This window comes from Tauraco erythrolophus, chromosome 1 (genome assembly GCF_009769465.1).
Source record: "Tauraco erythrolophus isolate bTauEry1 chromosome 1, bTauEry1.pri, whole genome shotgun sequence".
In the NCBI taxonomy this organism is placed as follows: Eukaryota; Metazoa; Chordata; class Aves; order Musophagiformes; family Musophagidae; genus Tauraco; species Tauraco erythrolophus.
The window spans coordinates 67,354,363-67,373,134 of NC_141465.1; the positions used below are offsets into that span (position 1 = coordinate 67,354,363).

The 18,772-nt window shown below is 43.9% G+C and overlaps 1 protein-coding gene across 2 annotated transcripts in view; it reads left to right on the forward strand.

Moving 5' to 3' along the window:
- The window catches only part of SH3RF3 (SH3 domain containing ring finger 3), a 255,155-nt gene extending 236,593 nt beyond the window's left edge, over positions 1-18,562 (forward strand). For both annotated transcript variants that reach the window (XM_086610626.1, XM_086610618.1), the window contains 2 exons: positions 7,963-8,300; positions 18,394-18,562. In XM_086610626.1, the coding sequence (XP_086466752.1) occupies positions 7,963-8,300; positions 18,394-18,562 (507 nt within the window). The remainder of the gene's footprint in view (positions 1-7,962; positions 8,301-18,393) is intronic.
- Positions 18,563-18,772: the final 210 nt, after the last annotated feature.

Below are 18,772 nucleotides of genomic sequence, written 5' to 3' on the forward strand. Positions count from 1 at the left end.
CAAGATGACCTCCACTAATCCCAACTTTTTACCCACATTTTTCTGCTTTCCATAAAAATACAAGTCTCACTTGCCTGTCATTTAACAAGATTAGAAAGCAAGACCAAGCAATTTTAACTGTTTGCTCCTGAAATGAAATCCATCCCTTGTGAATGGGGAGAGGCAGAGCTAACTACGTGTAAGATTAGGGTATGTCAAAGCACATCTTGACTTCTGTCATTGATTCTCTTTCCTTCAGGTGCTCAATGAGTGAGCTTGCTCTGGCTTTCTGCAAAATGTGAGTGTTGCTCCTGGTGCTCCCCAGGACTAATAAATCTTTTTCACTTCCTTATGAGAGGCAAGGTGCAGCAAGCTAACCAGTCAGTCTAAATCATCTTATTTAAAAACATTAATTCTAAGCAGTTTGTCTAAGAGTTAATGCATTTATACATCTTTTTCTCATTTCACAATCCTGTGCTGTCAGTGAAGCTGTGATAGATTCTCCTCTAGTTTGAATAAATGAACCTAAAGTTTCAGAAGGATGCTCATACTCTGTCCAGCTGTTTTGCTTAAATTCTCTGGAAAGTACAGTTGGTCTACCACAGTTGCCTAAATCATCTAGTCATACTTGATTTATATTAAAACAAAGGTTTAACATTTGCTGGGCTTCAGTTTAGGATAGGTCTTTGAGACATGGTGTAGCATTATGTAGGAGACTCCCATGGTAGCTCCATGTAAGCCCTCGGTTTGAACAAAGGCAGTGCAGTGCCAGGTTAGGAAGCAAGCTGGGCTCCAGGAAGCAATAGGGCGTTGTCAGCCCCATCACCACCTTTGTGGCTTCTTGGTGCAGGGTGAGCACTGCAGTGTTTTGCACAGCAGAGATGGAGCTGAGGAATCCAAATAGTGGTTGCAGGGCTGTGAAAGTGCTCTGGGGTTGCAGTTCCCAACCTTTTGTGCCTCTTCCTTGGCTGACACTGCATCCTGCCGGCTGCCTTTTGCCCTCTCTCAGACCCCTGCAGCTGAGGAAGTCTCTGAACAGCTGATTTCCCAAAGCTAGGAGGGCGCAGGGGAGGGATCATTCCTGGCTTTGTCCTGTTTCCTATGCTTTTGCCCAAATAGCTAATTTTTTCATCTTAGCTATCATTCTCACTGATTTTATCTCTTTGTAGTGAGGTGGAATCACCTTGTGTATGCTGTAAGTGATGTTTCATTTACCTGTTGGGACTTCCTGTAGCAGAGGTTGGATCCATACCATTATATTAATAGCCTTTGTTAGATCTATTCTCCATTAATTTGACTAATAACCTTTGAACCTTTTCATACTTTTGGCTTCTGGAATACTGTGTGCAGTAAACACAGAAGGGGAGATCTCAATGCTTTGTGCTGAGATTCCCTTACTTGTAGGATAATAAAACGCCTAATGGATTGGTGAGTGGAGCTGAACATCAAATGTGTACAAGGATATCATGCCTACTCCCTTCTTTTGTGTCCCCAAAGAGGTTGCTCACACTTCAAAGGAAGAGATGGACTGAAATCAAGACTAAAACAGACCCATCTGAGCTTAGTTCTAAGAGCCAGTGGCTGCTAGGAAGTAAGTGGAAGTGTTACCACGGGCTTCACAAGAACCATGATTTCATCACCTTCTTTGGTGTTGCCCTTGCATTTCAGGACATCATTCAGGACTTCATTTACTGTACTTCGTCAGTACGCAATTTTGAGTTACTTCATCACAGCAGTAGTTTTCAATTCTGTGGTGCTCTGTTTCAGCTGTTCCCACTAAAAAATATCACTGAAAACTGTTACTGGGGCATGGAGTAAGTTGCATATCTGAACAACTTTCCATCCTTTTCATAACCATCACCTGTTCCCTACGTACCAGACCAGGAAAAACAATGAGTTACAAAACTATCCATCCATCAGCTTCTCCCTCCATCAAAACCAGAAAAAAATACGGTATCAGTGTAGTAGATCATCTGTCCCTCACCGTTACTTGTGTTAGTGTTCCTTTTACCTTCTGCCTGTTGAGAATGCAGCAGCCTGCAGGAAGCCCACTGATAGCTGAGACTCTTTGCTTCCATTTCTTTTTTTTTTTTTCCCTGTGAGCTAGCCTTTAACTTTGTTCCACTGTTCGAAAGATCTAATATTCTGTCCAAATTGAATATTCAAATATATTTTTAGATTCTCTCTTTATCTCTTTTAGTAGTCTCTGGAGCCTTGCATCCGCCCCAGTTCAACAAAAGCACATGATGAAGTGCCTATGTGCTTTGCTGTGTTGGGACCTGAACACTAATTTCTTAGTTTTTTTTCCAAAATATTTGAAATTCCCAGTCAGGTCTAGCTGCGAGGCATTTTACTTATTTTCTACTGGCTTTAATACTAGCTATCTTCAAATTAGTGACCATAAATTTAATATGTTTGTGCATGTATGTATGCATGTTACTATCACTGGGATTTAAATCTAATGATATTATGATCCTAAAATCCTTTTTGTTCCTCGGCTTGCAAGTTGTATACTGAGATTATAATAATAGACTGCTGGCCAGAAGCAGTTGTCTCCATTAAAAATGAAATCTTTGGCAAGTATTTCCAGACAACATATGACACGAAACTAGTTTTTCTCTAAAATCAGAAATAATTGTGTAGGAAGTATGTGCTGTTGTCTTGTTCAGTATGTCACCTATGCCTCATGAGAAATAGTGGCAAACTGCAAGTGATAAATCCACATCCAAAGACATCTCAGACCTGAAGCTTTCCTTTGAGATGATGCTTGTTTGTTTTTTGCACTTTTTAAACAATTATCAAAATTTCAGGTCATAGAATCATAGAATCATAGAACGGTTTGAGTTGGAAGGGACCTTAAAAATCATCTAGTTCCAACCCCCCTGCCATGGGCACGGACACCTTCCACTAAATCAGATTGCTCAAAGCCTCATCCAACCTGGCCTTGAACACTTCCAAGGATGGGGAATCCACAACTTCTCTGGGCAACCTGTTCCAGTACCTCGCCATCCTCAATGTAAAAAATTTCTTCCTTATATCTAAGTCAAATCATTTTACATATTTTAAAAACCTGAATAGCTTTTTTCCTAAAAGACATGATCCAAACTACCAGCTACTCTTTCAATGCAAGCATCAATCACCAGTAGCCAAGTTGGAATCAGAATAAAAATGCACTATTCTCCAGACACTAACTTAAATTTACTGAAACAAGTACTGACCAATTTCAACAAGCAATAAAAGTGGTGGTTTGGGGGTACTGACTGATAGATGAGTTCCTCATTTGTTCTGTAGGACTCAGGGCAGCATTTAAACAGTTTTGTTTCTTTTTTCTTCATTTTTAAATGAAACCTTTTTTTCTCCCTCTGGCTCTCTTATCTATTGATGTAACTGGTGTTGCATGAGAAATTACCTCATTTCAATGGCTGGAGCCAGTTTTTCTATCAGCTGCAGTAAGGTTTCCTCATTTATTTAATGAGCCTGGATAGGTAGGAAATTAAGTATTAGGAGCTGCAGATGAAGAAAACTAAAACAGAATTTTCTGTTTATTAGGATGGTTTAAAAAAAAAAAATCTGTATTAATATAGCCAGGACATATAATTGGTATTTGGATTATGGCATGATTATTACTTTGCAGACTGGGGATTCCGTTATCACTCAGTCATCAACAAAGTAGCTGCATTCTGTGCTCATCTCATCTCTGAAGCTGAAAGAAGAGCTAGTTATTATCTTCAAGTGGGGTTATTAATGAGGGGAAAAATCATCCCCAATTACTGCGAAGCAAAATATTTCAACATTTACATATCTGAGATTTCAATTTTGATCTAGTCCTTTGTGAGTTCTTAAGCTCAGACGGTATTCACTTTTCCAAACGTTCCCACAGCAACATATTGAGGGGAACTTGCACCTGTCCAAGTGCTGGCTTCCCCAGGTGACTGCTTCAGGGTCACAGAAATGCTGCCCATCCCATCCACATGCTGCCAGAGACTTATTTCCACCGAGATTCCTTCATGCTACACCGCAGGAAAGGAGTCTTAAGCTTAAGCTTTGTCAGGGAAGTAAAATTCTGACCTGCTTATACTGTCTGTTGTTCACAGCCCTTCTTTTCTTAACTAGAAACAGCCTGGAATTTATTTGAAAGAGCTAATTTTACTCTTTTGCTTTTTTTTAAACAAGACATTGATTCTTGTGAAATTAATGGTTTGGAAGTTTTGACTCTGAACCTCCTAGAATAAAACCTGAGCAGCACAAAGATGATGATTTAAATTCAGTTAAGCATGCGGGCAGTAACCAGGAGATGGGAGAAGTGCTGGCCATGCTGTGAATCCATCCATCAACACAGATGCGAAGGTCTGACCTTGGCAGGTTCAGGAGGTAGAGACGTCAAACACAGTTTGCAGTCAATTGGAAATGTAGCCACTAGACAAAGAAAACTCAATAATTACACAGCTGTTTCAGTAGATTACAGATTTCCTAGAAAACAAAAAAACGCGAATGGAAGAAGTAAACCAACTTTTTTTCATTCAAAAACTTAATTCCTGAAAGTCATCAGAGAAGTCCTTTGTAAACGTCTTATCTCTTCTCAAAACCCACAAAGTCTGTAACCAATCAGTGTAGATTTCTCTGTGCCCATTAATGCTTCGTTGATTTACAATGAAACTGCTGCAGAAAGGACTGTCTTGGACAGCCATATAAATATTAAATTAATTTCTTGTGAAGGATGGCTGCTATTACACTAAATATTAAATGAATTCATAATACTTGGACATTTGCAATAAATCACTACTGGGACTGCATGCTAACATCTCGTTCCAAATCTTTTCTCTTTTTAATATTAAAACCACGGAAAAGGACCGGTTGCTCTCCAAGTGTGCAGCTTTGTAACACTGGAGTCATTAACGAATTCCCACAACACGAGGAGGAGTTTTAACTTAGTCCCTTTTTACAGATGGGGGGAGGAGGCATGAAGGGGTTTAGGTTGAACTGCTGATCACAGGAGGTTCAAACCCAATCTGTTTCTCATGCAAGACATCATCGTAAATTATCAGCTCCTGACAGTCCTTGTTTTGCTTGAAGTGCTCTGAGCAGCATCGACAGAGGATCTGGCAATGTGATACCAGAAGGCTGAGAGCATTTGCCAGACTCAAAGGGAGAAAGAGCTGGATGTAATGTCTAATCTCCAGGCACCCAAAGTGGTTAGTATGAGTTCACCTCTAAATATCTTGCCCGAGGCCACTACGGGAAGGATGGGACTCCTCAGGTTTTGACTAGCAGGACTAGGCTTAGCAATGGAAGTAAGCCATCTCTCTTCAGAGAACACAGACCTTGATCTCAAAAGTTTTGTAAAATGCTCAGTGGACTAAGAAGGGCTAAAAATCAATTCTTTATTTTTCCTTTTGTTAAAGTAGAATGAAGGGTACATCAGCAAGTTCATCATAGCTCTCTGTTATCTGAGGGACAGTAGCCTGAGTGTAGAAGTTTATGCCAGGGCTAACCGGGTGGAGTGGAAGTCATTCTTGTAAACAAAATCGAATGACTGTCAGACTCATCTGCTTTTTAATGTGCAAATGGGTGTGAATATATGCATCTCCTTCTTTCCAAAGATTTTTGCTTCTATGCCTTAAATGGTCTAAGTCACACGAGGTTTTTCTAATGAAAAATTGCCAAGGTATTTAAATTAGGAGCAAAAATTAGAAAAGCTGCTACCACACAGGAATATTAATTGTTCATTATACAGGGGTTTAGTTCTCATAGTTACTTTGCATGTGCAAAGCTGCCAATTAAAGAGCTCAAAGTGCTCACTGCTGCACAATAGCCATTTCTCTCGAGCCCCACAATGGCTATTGTATTCTGTCACTGACCTTTAGACACCTTCAAATGCATATTGACACAGTATGCTGGGATCATTAGAGCTATTGTTTCAGTGCACCACAGGGAAAGGAGAGTTTTGTGATTTCGTGAAGAGCTTTAAAATTTGATATAACGATGACAGCAGTGATATTTCTTAATTAGAGAGAGACACTGAAGTATTTTTCTGATGCTTCAGGTGAATTCCAGCTTGAACACCTACCACAGTTTCCACAACGGTGCCTTCCCATTGGGGAAAGATGTTTATCAGGGGCGTTTGGTCTGCTTTTCTATTGTTTCCAGGGGAATTTATTTAGTGGTTTTGATCTGATGGTGCCATATGGCCAGCTTCCCTTAGCTTCCATGCATTCTGCCTGGATGAACATCTTGGCAGGATGGGTCCTTTCATCCTTTAAGTGACAAATGCTCTTTTAAACAGACCGTATAGCTGGAACCAGTGGTATGCAGGAGACTGGGATCTGGAATCGTAGTTGAGACTCTACTCTTCAAAAATCAGTGGACGTTGTCTCTGTGATAACAGCTATGCTTCATTTTAGCTCTTCCATGTCTTAACATCTAAGGTATTTCTGTTTTCTTACCAGTCTGTGACAGCTAAAGAATGCAAACAGGATCTTTGGGAGCAGAGATACCAGATACTCCAAGTACATTTACTGTAGTAAATCCAAGCATCTTCTGAAAGCTTATATTTACTTTATTGTAGCCCTCCTATTCTTTAAAGCTGCTTTGAGAAATTACTTCAGCAGTCAGCACATAAAAGAGCATCCTTTTAAACCTTGCATGGGACGTTTTGTCTACAGAGAATAAATAAATTGCTGGCTTGTATTTCCAAAGAGTGTTCCTACTTGAAGATAGAGATACAGTTTCCATTCCATAAGTATTACAGTTGCTGGGTTTGTTTTTATCCCCTGGGATCCTATTATAGAACAAATTATCAAATAGATCTAAACTTCACAGCCCTGAGTCTCTGAAGATAGTCTTGGGTAATGGCTTGCACTTCTGACAGAAGAGGAAGAGATCTAACAGACCTTTTGCAAAACTTCTCATGTCGTTTTAAAAAATGGAAGATTCACGGCACAGCATTGCTGGTTGCAACTCTAGCCTAGGGCTGTGCAGCACGTACCGGAGGATAGCCAGTTTCTGCACACAATCCCTCTACCCAAAAAACTTTCTAGCTGAAGGAGATAATATTTGGTGTTTGTGTGTGCTTGAGGTAAATGTACAGCAGGATTTCTCATACTGCTATAAAACCCACAAGGTCAGATGTGTTTCTTCAGTAATGCGGGCTGAACTTTTTTTTTTTCATATTCATTGAAAAGGTGCTGTTATTTTATTTTCATCCCTCTATATCAGAAACCCTTGTAGAACTTTGAAACCTCCCGTGCGCTGCCACTGCAATTGCCAATTGTAAATTTTGTGATCTGTCTTCAAACCTCAAGGTGATACCTTTCCCTTCACACATAAGGAGAAGTGACCCACTTCTGGGAGGGAGACATGAATAGGTACAGCTGTGTGACGCAGGGTGTAAAGGGGAGCATGTGCTAGAAAGAGGGATTAAACCACTGTCTCATGCCTCCATTCTCCATGCAGTGGATCTGCATCAGGTGGTAAATGAGACAGTAATGATGAACGCTTCTCTTGTAATCAGCTGGGATCTGAAATTTCTCCTCAGACCTCGTGCTTCACGTTGGAGGTTTTTAGCCATAGGGCTGTTACTTTTAGGGAGGTTCTCTATTGAGGGACAGGATTCTCCTGGAAGAGAGAGGGCAGCACTTCAACTGCCGCCTTCCCTGCATGGGAAGTTTGTACCTTTACTGTCCCACTGTAGCTGCACTATTTCTTTCAAAAGGCATATTATCACTATCTGAATGGATTTGAAAATGGAAATAATCTTTGCAGTATGTTAGGTCCTTAGTTTGCAGAACGAGGTGAAGCCCTGTTGGATGGGGAGGGATTTTCATAGGGTCTTTATTACTGAAAGCTCAAGTGCTACCTGGATCTACCTCTAGTCATGGCAGTTTTGGGAGGTTGCCTGCCACACACATTGAGATTTTCGAAAAGAAAAATGAAGGGAGTTAATATGTCTGCTCACTGCCCATATTTTGTTTGGTTCCTTTGCAGAAAGAGAAGAAGAGCGGGCTGCTGAAACTTCTAGCAGGAGCATCAACAAAAAAGAAGTCGCGCTCCCCACCATCCGTGTCCCCCACGCATGATCCCCAGGCAGCCATCGAAGGAGTCCTGCAAGGGGCAGTGGGACCTGAGCTCTCCTCCCTCTCCAGCCACGGCAGGGCTGGCTCATGCCCTATCGAGAGTGAAATGCAGGGAGCCATGGGGCTGGAGCCTCTGCACAGGAAAACAGGCTCCTTGGATTTGAATTTTTCCATCCCTTCTCCTGCCAGGCAGCCCCTCTCTTCCATGGCAGCTATTCGGCCAGAGCCCAAGCCTTTGCCCCGGGAAAGGTAAGCTGTGTATCTCCTGAGGTCACCCGCATCTTCAGGGAGTGTTTGGAGGAGGGCTGCAAGTTCAACTTGCTCAACGGTTGTTGCAGTTTTACTGCTCTGTGGATTGACTGTAGGCGGCTCAGTTGTCTTCTAGGAAGACAGGGCTTACATACATTGGCTCATTGAAAACCATTTGACACGCAGTGCGAGTTTAATGTTCATCAATTAAAAAAGTGGTGAGGCAGCATCTGTACAGCCCTGGTCTAAATATGGAGGACAGCAGTGCTTTTTCAGCCCAAAAGGTGTAAATCCCCTTGGCAAAAGCCACTTTTTAAGTGAGATCCCTGTGTTGTAATAAACTCACGAGTCGTCATGTGGCACTTGCTGTCTGTGGACAACACAGGTGAGATGTTTACTCATCGAGGCCCTTTCTGGCCTGTTCTGCAATACCAAAGACTCTTCAAATTCTCCTTGTTTCAGATACTTACAGGTAGTGCCATCTTCAGTGACTTGTTACCGAAAATATATCTTGTTTCTAGAGAGGAATGTACCAGTGATTATGGAATTCAATTCAGCAGCCTGCTCTGCACCTTGGTACTTTAAAGTAACTGACCTTGCAAATCCAAAAAGAGTATAGTAAGAACACCAAAATACGAAAGCAGATGGTGAGAGAGACAACTGAGTAGAAACAGGGGTACGGGAAAGAGCTAGGTCTCTACGTGCAGAGTCATATCGGCTTCTGCAAGACTACAGTTTGAGGACTGGGACGAGAACAGATAATGCACTGATACGATGCTATTGAAATGCTTTCCACTCAAAAAGTGATTGAGGAGAACATGTTTCTTAGAAAAGCATCAAAGAGTTTTCAAAAAGCAGTCTAGGAAATTCTCTGGAGTTGACATTTAAAACAATTTTGGAACAACAGTAAAGTTCCAGAAGTTTGAAAGGAACTATTTTTGCCTGAGTGTATGAAAGAGGCTAAAGGGGATGGACTAGGCAAGCTACCTGATGGTGGCAGATGATGCAGGGCATCATGTAGTAAGGGATACTGCAGGATAGTTCGTACCTTATACAGTGTTTTACTGAATGCAGGTTGAAATTTGTTTGGGAAGGTAACAATGACACTGTAACACATTTAAATTTCTCCAAGGCATCTGGTTCGTTACTAGAAAATGTCTTGCTGACTAAGCTGTACGCAGCCAACACAGCAGATAGTAAGTGGATTGAAAACTGATTCACTGACATCAAATCTAATCTAGATCAGAAATCATAGAAATCATTAGAAAATGAATGTGTACGTATGTAGCATAACCCAACAAGAGCTGAGTCTTGGACCTGCACTGTCGAACGTAAAGTCTTTGCTGTTGCAGAATGGAGGACTGAAGTGGAAGGTAAGTGATGAAGAGGGCAGACCCATTGGTACAGAGCTAATGCAACGTGTTGGTAAGGAGAACACGGAGTAACAGTATATTTCAGAAGAGCCAAATCTGAGGCAAAGTGGAGTGGCCTCAGAGAAGTATCTTAAGAACATGGATGATTTAAAACAATATACTTGAGTGAGTAATACAGGGAGCCCTGGTACACCTGGTAAAGAGCAGGCTTAGGAATGGTTTAATAACAGTCTGTAAGAGACTGCAGACAGGAGAGACATGGGAATATTCTTACTCTAGATTGTACATTTTTTCTAAAAGAGATGCTGTTGTTCAAGTGCAGCTATTAGGCTTGAAGCAGAAATAAATACAGGCAAGTCTTTCAGCATTGTAATGAAGGCAGTGAGAGCAGACTATCACAGTAGTCTGTTGTCCTTAAAATCCATGAAAAAGCAATTTAGCAGAAGGAGTGAAAAACCAGTCCCTATTTAGGTGCACTTAATTTGGTCTACATCAGTTTAAATTAATGCCATAAGAAAAGCTAAATCAATATAAACCAGGTTTAGCACCCGTGTAACTAAATCAGTGGAGTGCTGCACCTTTAGTTACATGAAGCCATGAAAAGAAGCCAGGAAGAACATCCCCTGACATCTCCAGAGCTGTCTGTTGAGGTGCTGCTCTCAAAGCTCTACTGCAGAGCAGCACATTATTTAATATGCCAGGGCTAGTCCTATATCCTACAAATTTCTCAGTTCACCTTAGGATGGTCCAGATAGTGAAACATTTGAGATGTATATTTGAAGTGGCAGAATTGAACCAGGTTAGCTGCGTCTGCTCAGCCATGCTGGAATCAGGAGTAAGTAGATTTAGACTGCTAAAACTGAGGAAGTACTTCCAATTGCAGTATATGGTGGTAAGGAACTTACTCTGATTTTAAGCATTTTAATTCCTGAGTCTTAAATCCGAAAATAAGCTATAATTGAAGTAACCCTAATTATACACAGCAGGCAAGATTCTCTAATTGATTTATGAATTAACTTCCATATCATTGGTGTATCTGCATTCCTTAACTGATCATATGGGTTTTTTCATGCCCATAATGGGAAATATTAATTACCTTCATGCACTAGGAAGGATAATCTGCTCAGTCCTGGAATAATCTGAGCAGATACATTAAACACTTGTCTCCTAGAAATTCATCCCACATCCAACTGTGCTCATTAAATCATCAAATTGCTCAGAAATACCAAATTATATTTTTTTAAAAAACAAATTAACGGTTTTCAAACCACTTGTTCTTTTCACATCTGGCAAACTCACATTCAACGTCACTCAGCTCCATATTTTGCTTGTTTGCATTTTGGTGCATTTCATCCGCACAGTAGGAGCAATTCTCTGAGAAACAAAAGGGAGGAGAGGGAAAAAAAAGGTTAGATAAACAGATTCAGATGCTGGATGAAATTTTAAAAAGCTGCGAAGCATTTCAGTGCACTTAGCTGTACTTGGCTTTCTGTCTCCCAACGCCCATCTGTGCACGGAGAGACAGAGCCCTGAGAGGTTGGAAGAAGTAGCACATTCCTTAATATTTACGGCATTTGAAATGAGGCTTATGCAGGCGGCAGAGCACGGCTACTTCTCCTGTAGCGGCTGACTTGCAGCTCCAGCACTGGCCAAATCCAGGCTGCTGATCAAACTGGAGCGGCCATGCCGCTGGCCGTATCGGAGGGGCGTTAAAAGGCTCTGATTGCTCAGGGCTCAACACTCCCGATTTAAGGGAAGAATTGCCTGTTCGCTGCCTGACAGCGCAGCCCTTCGTGGGAGTTGCAGCCAGACAGACAGGAAGGTGAAGTGAGCTTCGCCCTCTCGGAGAGGCGGCTAATACTTATGCTCTCATTCGTTTTCTGTGCACGAGGAGAGTGAGGAAAACAATTGTTTTATCTTATTCTGCTTGATACTCCAAAACCTGGTTATGGATGGCTGGGTTAGAAAGGAAATTACTTCTAGCTCTCCTGTCTTTTAGCCTTGATATTTAACTGATTTGCTGGAATAGTTAGTGCCCATCTCTGCCTTCTGGGTGTAGTTTCCCACTATCGGTTTATAAAACCACCTTCCTTCAGCTGCTCTCTGCCATAAACCATCCAGCAGTCAGAGCAGCCGAGCGGAGAAATTTCCCCGGTGGTGTCCTTGTCACTTCGTGTTGCAGTGATTGACTGTCAGGTGAATACCCCATCAGGCTGCACGTGCCCCGCACGCTCTTTTCCACCCTTTTCCACTGCTCCATCCAGCTTCTGCTGGTGCAAGAAACAGGACCGGTACAGGGATGCGCTGTGGTTGGGCAGAGCCTTGCCCACATCCCACCGACGCTGTCGGTTCATGTGGGAGAGGGGTGTGCTGTCTGCCTGGCAGCGCCAAAGCAAAATACTTTCCTCGCCACCCCCTTCAAGAAAATATGACTGTACGTTAACCAAAACAGGAGAGCTGAGCGTGCGTGTGCGTGAGTCATGTTCCCCTCGCTGCCTGGCACTGTTCCCAGATGCAAACCTGAGTAAAACATGTCACGCGTTGTTGACTCTTTTATGGTAGCTGGCACTGATTCTGCCACGTTCTATTCTGACAAAGCGGTCGCATCCAGACTTACTGTCACGACTGGCATATCTGTGCTGCGTTCCTGTGGTTTTCGTGGAGCCTTCAAGCAAGTAACCACAACAGTGCTGCAGAATAAGAAGGGAGCAGTGAGTTTGACCTTTAAAATAGACCCCTCTGTGTTTCCATGTCTCCTTTCTACAAATCACTGCCACGTTAGAAATTGAGCTCCCAATTCAAGGAAGCGTTCAAGCATGTGCTTAACGCCCATTGACTTCAATTTTGCTGCGCACGTATATCTTCTTTGCCAAAAGGGAAAGCAAAGGAAGGGTTTTTTTCTTTCCTGGAAAGTGATACTAGAGAAATGACCCAAGAGTAAGTTCTGACTGAACAGTGACATATGTACACGTGGTTAAGTGCTTCTCTGACTGGGGATACCTGAGAAACTAGAATTAACCAGATCAGAAATTGAATCTTGCTGTATTTCCAGCAGAAGGGTATAAGATTCAACTGACATTTGTTTTCCTAAAGGCTGCTGATTCAGATACCATAATATGGTGAAGCGGGTTCTGGCTCGTAGTGTGCAGAGGCACTTTGCAGGTCTCTCTCTACAGTCTGCCAGTAAAGGGATGGAGAAATAGACCTCCACCGAGAAGCGAGAGCCATGGTTAACCAGGCTAGATGCCTCATTTTCACTGATTATCTATCCCACACAAAACTAATTGTGTATCCCTAACACACAGGGCCCTGTTGGAGTCACAGGACAGGACTCCTGAAACCTGTCCTGAGTACATGATACTTTGACAAACAGAAACCTGCATTAAGCATCCGAACTCAAGCACTCTAGATGGGACTGGATCATAGGTTAGCTCTACAAACCTAATTTGCCTCATTGTACCTCTGTTTTCTTAAGTGTCTCTAGCTCCATCAGTGTCCTGGATGCACATATTTACTCATTGAGCAGATACTCAGTATTTTAGGTTTGTGGGGGTTTTTTTCTCAGCATCCAGGCCTGAGCCCAGTCCTTAATTACTGATCAGTTCTGATCAATAATGTTCAATGCCTGTCTGTGCACGCTGACAGAGAGCCTGCGTGAGTAATTTAGACCAGACAACTGACTCCTACACAGCTCGGGTGCAGGAGATGAGTCTCACCCTGTGGAAAGTGTGGCACGAGGCTTTGCAGCTGGAGGAGTCAGAGAAACCACTTTCCTCCACCTGCACTACTCGGAGTTTCACTGTGGTCACTTACTAGACATCCTCCAACCCCTGTGAAAGATGAGGTGGCTTTGGCAGCCACACATCTCTTCCACGTCAGAGCCTGGACTCACGTCCAGAGCAGGATATCTTGTGCACTAAATGAGGCAAGCATCCTGTGGGAAAAATAGTATGCAATCATGTAATGAAAGATTGTATGGCACACGAGCAAAGGTGAAGTCATGGGCAATTTTAGTTGCCTGTTTCTTCATCTCAGATTCACGGGTGTGAAACATTCCTGTACTGTTAAGGTAATGGATGTTTTTATGCATCTCCATACATGACATTTTTAGTCAGTTTGCTTTTTTATAGGAAACAAAACCAGAACTTCCATCATGTAACATCTATTTGAGCTTAGGAGTCTTAGCTGCACCTTGCAGATATCAGCAGAGGTAGCAAAGTGAGAGCTGGGTGGGAGAGGTGTTTCTTTTGACTGCAAGGATGAGTGCCGTGAAGACCATGGGACAGTGGGATTCCCAGGTCTTTGCTGACAGCAGAGGGACAGGGGTGATTGGCCCAGCTCTCAGTGAGTTAACTGCTGCTAAGGTTCCCATCCCACCTTCTACCCATGTAGTCTCCTGCCCCACAGGATATCATGTCCCAGCCTCAGGCTCCCTCTCACCAAGGCTCTTTGCTCTCCCAGGCTCAGCTCAGCACAGCTGCCCCCCTCAGCAGCCATACCCACACCTTCTGTCAGGGCTTCCAGTTTTCATCATGGTCCCATTTCTCCCTCAGCTCCCAGTTTTACTCCCATCAGACTCCCTTTCCCTCTACCCCATCCCTCACCTTACCCCACTCTCCATCTCCTTGAGGTTTCCCTGCCCAGGCACACCATCCTTGCTGACACTACTCGCAGCCTCTCCTCCTGTATTTTCTCTTGGGTACTGAGGACTTTCCCCAAGCCACTGCCCATCTCAGATAGTCCCCTCCAGGAATGAAGTGCCCAGCCCAAGGACGTCACAGCAGCGAGCAGTGGGCAAGTCCAACATCAATTCTATGCCCTGAGACAAAAACATGGAACAAGCCAGTTGCTGGGAAAGGAAGAGAAATGCAACCTCTGAGGTCCCACGGAGCTAGGACGTCTTGGAGCATGCATCAGCAGAGATTTAACCTTCAGTGCTCATAGAAGCCTCCACTAAGCATGTGCCATTTTGGGGTGATTTGAATGCTTTTAATCTGGCCAAGAGCAGGTGATTTTCTGAAGGAACACCATCCTTGACAGATCAGCAAGGCCACAGGACAGATCTTTGCTCCTGAGTATGGGGACCTGAGAGCAGCTTGTGGAAGCCCTCACCTGGGTCCTGCTGGTGCTGCAAAAACCCTCACATTATTCCTGGAGGTGATGAGACCCTTTGGGTTGAATGTGGGACCCTCAGCCTGACACAGTCAACTGCTATGGGGAGTTTGGGCCAAAATGGTTAACTTTTGGCAGAATTACAACCATCCAAAAGTAGAATTTACAACAGAAAATACCAAACATTGTTAATAATAGGCAGAGGTAGTTCCACACTTGTCATCGCAGTTGTTGCCTAGATAATTAGCATTTTTAAAAATTGGTAATTTAGGGGTGTAATGTGACATAGACAAAATTCAGAGCACTCTGAGAGACATCTAAAATGCCAGGAGGCAGTCTGGTGTAAGAAAACCTACAGTCTTACAGTAGCTTCTCAAAGAAGGGATAAAAGGGGAAATGAAAATGGAGGATATAAATAGAAGTATACAGGACTGCCTTTTTGGGAGTGAGAGAGGATGTCTGGGAGGGAAAAGAAGAGATCTTTTCTGCCAAAAAAAATATGGCTAATGTACGTATTTGCACTTCAGTTCCAAAGGATAAACTAGGCTGAGATGCTGCCCAGAGCTCTGGAGGGGGGTCATTGCAGCGACCTGCGGGCAGGCAGCCCCACGCCAGCAGCCGTGCCGTGCTGCCGCCTCTCCCAGGCCCCGCTTCAAAAGCCTCTCAAGGGAACAAGCACAAGCATCTTTTTCCAGGGGATTTCTTAACTGATTTGCAAGGTCTATCGTATCTAAGATTTCGTTATTCTATCAAAAACACTTTGGTGCTATCCTATGAGGTACCGTAGCTTATTAAATTTAAACTGTAGCATTTGGGGTTTCCTTAAATGGGAAAAAGTACTTAGTTTGGTAATGCAGTGGCTGAGATTTCTTTTTCTAAATCTCTAAGGAGATGCTGCATAGAACCCCTTTTATGACGATGGGCACATTCCTGTTGAGCGTGGTCACCTCCCTCCTCATGTGAACCATTTAGGGACTGGTGGCTCCTCACTCCTAGGATGTAGTCTGGCTTTAAAAGGATGGCTCTGTGATTAAGGTATGACAGGAGGTGTTGGCAGACCCAGCTGAGTCTTTAGGGCCACCTGGCCCAAGACACCACCTTTTTCTATGTTTCTGTTTTCTGATCTGCCGAAAGGACCCATGAGTACCTCCACACCACCCGATTGCTGTTGAGATCCAACCCTTTTCTTTCCCAAAACCTCTTGAGATCCTGGTGCAGAGCTCTGATGCTCTGTGATTGTGCATAGAGTTGTGAGATCTGAAACTTGGCATCAGCTAAAATCGTTCCACTCTGATAATTTAATTAATCAACACTGTAGCAGAGTGTTTGAAATAATGTGTGCATTCATTTGCATAATGGCTGTAATTGGCAAAGCTTCATAATATAAGTGTAGCAGTTCCACAGATGATAGCGTGATAGGCCATGTTCCTACGGCCAGCCAGCAGCACACGTTTCAACCTCTGTTATTTGCTTTTCTATGGAAGAAGAAAATGACAGCTAGATTTATTGACCAAGAGACAGAGATGTTTTTTCTTCACTCAGGGTTGTGGATGCCCCATCCCTGGAAGCAGTCAAGGCCAGGATGGATGAGCCTTTGAGCAACCTGGTCTAGTGGAAGGTGTCCTTGCCCATGGCAGGGGGGTTGGAACTAGATGGTCTTTAAGATCCCTTCCAACCCAAACCATTTTGTGATTCTATGTTCAGCAGATTTTTGATGACATTTGAACACATATATTTTCTACGTGACTGTATTGCCATATCAAGATAAAAAGGCCATAGTCAGGTTTTAGAGCGGAACCTCCACTCCAAATGGAGTTGAATGCTTTTCCAAGTAATGGGATATTTGGCCATGGCACGTCCAAACATAGAGCCAAAGCTGATATATTCACTGTCATGTCAGAGTGGAGTCTCTAGTTTCAGAACCACAGCCACTAGGTACCTGAGTAACCTGTAAAGAAAATTAGTGACTGCCACAGGCGAGTCCCTTGCTTTGGTACCATCTCATTGGGAATGGCCCCAGGGAGTGCTCCAGAGCTGTCAGTGCACTTTGAAGTTAGTCCTGAAGGACAGGATATTATTTTAAATAAATACTCACCTTGTGAAAAACATGACTGAGGCGTCAGTGGCCATGCAGTGGTTGTGGAAATATTAATCCTCAGGAGATGGGCTTTAGGTAATCAATTGCCATCTTTTCACTATCTTACTAGATTCATTACATTGCAATTAGCGAGATGATTATTGATTGTTAACCAAATGCCAGACGACTGAGAAAGTACATGTGCTGACAAAAAAAAAACAGTGCAGCAGAAATATATTCCCTGCTCTGCACACAAGTGCACTGATATAGAAGGGCCCAGCCTGTGCTCTCAGGAGGACGCCTGCTGATAAGCCTGAGTGCAGAAGAGCTGTATCAGGATTAGACCCGTCATTACTTCACTGAAATGAAGTGACACTTAATAACTAAATTCCTGGAGAGCCCTGTGAGTGGTTGAGGACAGGGGCTGCCTCTTGGTTTGGAGAGTGCTTCAAAAGTCATTTGATACCTCTCCATTGTAGCTTCCCTTCCAGGTTTGAGGGACCCAGAGTACATTCCCAAGACACGTAGTAAGAAGAAAAACATGAGCTGCTTTAGCTAACCTCTATTGACATCACAGGCAGTTGGTGGGAGCACTGCAAACCTCATTTTTGGATGGAGCAGATGCAGTGCTGAATGGGACGTGATATCTGCAGAGACAGATGCAGCACTGGGAGAAAGTGGCTGAGTCCCTGGCACAGGCTTGGCACGCGACCGGGAGCAGGGACTGTCATGGGTAGTCCCGACATTTGACAATACCATGCTGCTTTCATGGTCAGGCTCTGGAGTGCATCCCCATCAAGTCTCCAGTGAAGCTGGCCAAAGGTCTTCCCATCATACTGGGTTTTAGTAGAAAATGTAGGTGCATCAAATACAACCGTTTTGTAACGTAACTTATTGATGTTGCCAAAGGTATTTTTCCTCAAGATTTCTGGTTCACAGGAAGGCAGGGAGGGAGAGACGATATGATTGTTTCTGACTCAACACGCATCCAGGTTTTTTTTAGTAAATAAAAGCTTCCCGTGTCCTGAAGTTTGTCCTGTGCAGGCTGTGAGCTAGCAGAAACCTCTGAGGCCACCCCTGAGGAACCTACCCAAGTGCTGGGTGCAGGAAAGGATGAGGAAACCTGCCTCCCTTTCCTTTCCCAGAGCAGCCTGATGTGATGTGGCGTTTCAGGCAGCTGCCAGCACTGACACATTGTTAATGCTCCAGGGGAAAGGAGCCTGAAAGCAGCACTGGCTTCTGGATTTGGCTTTACAGGTCAGCACCAGAAATAGGGAAAGAACCTCAGTAGTCAATGGCAGCTTGCAGATGCCGCTAAGGTGCCCTCCATAGGATTTTGGGGGGTGGTTCCCTTCCTGGCAGCCAGCCACACATCCAGGGGAGCATCCATGAAGGTGGGGGCTCGGGCCAGTGTAAAACCAGCCAAATGTCTCTCCCGGTAGAGTCTGCGGACGCGTGGTGCCTGGCTGCTCCCATCAGGTGCGGGCTCAACCGCTGGCTGACCAGCTCCTTGCGTTTTTTGTCTCCAAAGGTACCGCGTTGTGGTCCCGTACCCACCGCAGAGCGAGGCTGAGATCGAACTGAAGGAAGGTGACATTGTGTTTGTGCACAAGAAACGGGAGGACGGCTGGTACAAAGGGACGTTGCAGAGGAACGGCAGGACGGGCCTCTTCCCTGGGAGCTTTGTCGAGAGCTTCTGAGGACGGCTCGCCGCTCTCTCAACTGGAGGAGCTTTCAGGGGAAACTGCATAGCACAAGAAGAGACGGCAAAGGGAAACTGGACTGATAACCACTGCCATTTTTATTTCCAAAGACTACCCCCCAGGCCCTTCAGTCTACAGCTCTGGAGACGCAGTGCCCCGCTGTGCTCCTGAGACCGCGTGCGGTGCATACAGTGGTATGTTGAAGTA